This window comes from Limulus polyphemus, unplaced genomic scaffold, assembly GCF_000517525.1.
Source record: "Limulus polyphemus unplaced genomic scaffold, Limulus_polyphemus-2.1.2 Scaffold406, whole genome shotgun sequence".
NCBI lineage: Eukaryota > Metazoa > Arthropoda > Merostomata > Xiphosura > Limulidae > Limulus > Limulus polyphemus.
The window spans coordinates 395751-399282 of record NW_013666016.1 but is presented as its reverse complement, the minus strand read 5'-3'; the positions used below and the strand labels follow the sequence as shown (position 1 = coordinate 399282).

Here is a 3532-nt window from a genome sequence, read left to right as displayed (position 1 = left end):
GGGGGCAGGTCTTGCATTTGGGAACGTATTTTATATCCACAAATGTTTTTTGTACGCGACAATGATCTCGACTTTGAATAAGTACAAACTATTTTAATACGATCTGTTTGCAATTGAATTTTTTCAGTAGGCCCAACGATATCGTTAAGGGCTATACTCAAGAGCATGGATTTACTTCGGTTATATTGATGTCCGGCGAAATAATGAAAACTATTTGTTTCTTGTCCGTAGTTGACTTTTTGTGTCCGAAATCCACGTCTTGCGACACACCAACAGTACAAGAAGTAACCGACCCATTCACACATCAGCGAGGGTCGTCCACATCCTTCACCACTCTCTCAGTATGACTACTAACACGTTCGCTGTTTCGTGGCATATTTCCGATACACACTTTCTCCAACAAACACCGCAATACCAAACGTTTAATCAAGCGAATTGGATCAGTCTTGAATGACTCCGTATCGGGACTAGTGTATACTAAACTTTACACATTATATAGGCTACACTAACGTGACGTTTCGGCGATTCGTTTAACTATTATACGTTATGTACGTTTTTTGGGGGTAGTTAATGAAAGTGTTCCAAAACGTGACATTAATTTCTTGACGACCTAATACTTATATTGTTTCACATTAATTGGAAACAGGTTTTAACTCGAGGATATTTAGAATTAAGCAGGTTTGTTATCCTTATACAAAGATACACTGTAAGATACTCAGAGCAAATAAGGACAAACCTGTGAATAAATACTAGATTATTAAAAACTTTTATTACGGGCTAAGAGTAGGGTCACCACATCAAAACTATACCTAATATTTGTTGAATTATACTTACAATGGTTCATTCATTTACCGATCCTCTGTTTTAGAATTCCAAAGTTAACAATATGTCTTACGTTACCTTTTATGCTGCAATAAATTACAGAATTTTATAGATTTTTATGACGCATTCAGGAAAACTAAATCGTTTAGAGAAGTATTCTGATATTATAGATTCTGTAAAGAGAAACTATTATAACGTAAAATAAAGTGTTTGAGCCTTAGCAGAAAAATACCCAGGGCCTTGGTTTGTTGTCAGTGCTTTACGATATTCTGTTGTTTTGTGTTCATTCTTGTATGAAATGTTTTTAAACTTTGAAATCAATACATTGAGGCCATTCCAATATTAATAATAAATGGTAATGTTGGCTTTCGATAATGGATTAAAATAAAATGTTTAATAATATGTCTTGAGTGATAATAATAACGCGCTTTGGTTCCCCCTGAATTAATTAATTAACAACAGTCCTTGGTCTTCCTTGAATGGTTACTTAAAGCCTTTATCCTAAATAACACATCTATTAAGTAGTTAACTAATAATACTCCTTGATCCCAAGAACTGCTTAAAAAGTTATTAAAGTTAAACAAGAAAGACGGTTATTATTAAGTTTGGCTTACAAGAAGGTAAATCTAGAGGTATGGAGAATGAAAGAAAACAAGAAATTTAACCAAGATGATTTACATAGTTTCAACAACAGGAGTTCTAAGCACTTTGCTCGCGTGTGGATGTCACGCAGGGCCACATTCTCATCAACGTGGCTTTACACTTCACACTATGAGGTCATACATAAACTTCATATGGGAACAAGCTTTCAACGGTAAAATCAGGCGCGCGCATCTTAATGCGTGGGAAGTGACAGTAGACTTCGCTGCTAGTATAAGTCGCGGTCACTTGAGAAGTGCGTGAGAATTTGTGAGGAAGTTTTATCACCGCGTCTATTTTCTTATATCAGTTAGAAACCTGCTTAAGGCAACCAGCTTAAAACATTTGTCTTCACGGGAGACGCTTTGCTCACACCCACGCAAGTTGCTGTTACAGCTACCTCATTATTAACTTGTTTTCATGACGTTTCTGATGCTTACATGTATCACAACTGATTATAACTTAAGTGTTATTAGATCGGTCTACTAATAGTAATAACGGAAAGTGTGCGAAGTAGTAATAATACACCTCAATTAAAAACATTCCAGGATAATTACCTATGATTAAAAGTATGAAATGTTTATATACTTTCGTTTTATTTGGGATCTACATCTATCTATGCATCTTGGACGAAAGTCAAGGTAAGTCATTCAGTGTACCTATTTTTGTTGACCTATTATTTCCATTTCCAGATATTTTCAACCAGAATACCTAACATAATTATCTTAATGTAGGCAGTCAGGCAGTAAGATATCCTAAAATGAATATTTTAAGTTACAATCGTTTAATTACTCTCGAACTGTATAGGTTTGTTCAGTTCTCATACAACATTAAAATTACATTATCAGCCAACCAATAAAACTCTGCGTTTTAAATACTTATAATAACTTATTTGTACATCTGAAATACCAAATTCGAGAAATGTCTAAACATTTTATTTTCTTCCATTTTCCCTGACTTTTTAATGCACACTGTAACAACAGTCCTTGGTTTTCTTTGAATGGTTATTTAAAGCCTTTATCCCCATTAGCAGACTACCTAAGGACACATCTATAAATTTAATTATTTTATTTTTTCCGGTTTTCTCAGGCTTTTTACACTGTAGATTTCTCCATACTATTTGTTTCGAAATTATATCCGTATTTGATTGGAAAGTACTTTGAAAGAATCAATTAAAAATACACTGGTTGGAAAGGACAACAGCTTACAAAAAACATATATCTAAAGAGTGCCAAAAAATTTGGTGTTAGACTCCAACCCAGCATACTTACGGATATATAGGTTTCCATAGAAAAGTGTTAATGTTTTCCATACAATTTATACAGCAGGATTCTTTAAATCTGTTCAAACTAGAAGCTTCCTTGAAGAGCCAACTCCTATAATATCGTAGTAGGGGAAAGGTTAGCTGTCACTGTCGCACACACACACACATATATATTATTAACACTCGAGTGGGCGTTAATAATTAACTACTGACCTATTCAAATAGTTTCTGGAAAATTTCTCAACGTTACATGCACCATACTTAATCGGTGAACGATAACACGCACATATATATCTATTTAAATTTACTAAGTAACTTTCATTTTTGATAAGAAAAGTTATTTCATGATCCTGTCACCTAATACACGAGAAGTAATTATTATTATTATTACGATGTTTAATAGTACACAGAAGTACTCCTAAATGATGTATTATCATAAACCAGAAACATTCGCCAGATCGATAATTAAATAGAAAGATACCTTAACTTTCTTCACTACTAAAGTGTGAAACAGAAAGATGAAACAAAAGAACCAATTAACACTGAAAAGCAGGTAGATGTAATGTAATTCAAAATTAATATTCAACTATCTTACTTGTAATATGCTTTAAACGTGTAACGAATTTGTTATTATATATTTATTTTAATATCAACGTTTGTTTAGATTAAAGTTATATTTAGAAACATACCTATAAATATAACCAACGCGACGCACCAAAAGGGGAGTATCCATTATTAGTTTGCTATAAACTTTGAGAGCTATAACTGTGATTGTTATAACGCATACTAATCGGAAAACTTCAGATA

The 3532-nt window shown here is 33.2% G+C and overlaps 1 protein-coding gene across 1 annotated transcript in view; it reads left to right on the top strand.

Moving 5' to 3' along the window:
* The first annotated feature begins 1704 nt into the window (after nt 1-1704).
* LOC106458031 overlaps nt 1705-3532 on the top strand; it is a 53827-nt gene continuing 51999 nt past the window's right edge. The window contains exon 1 of the mRNA XM_022384165.1: nt 1705-2102. Coding sequence (XP_022239873.1) covers nt 2021-2102 — 82 coding nt within the window. The 5' untranslated portion in view covers nt 1705-2020. The remainder of the gene's footprint in view (nt 2103-3532) is intronic.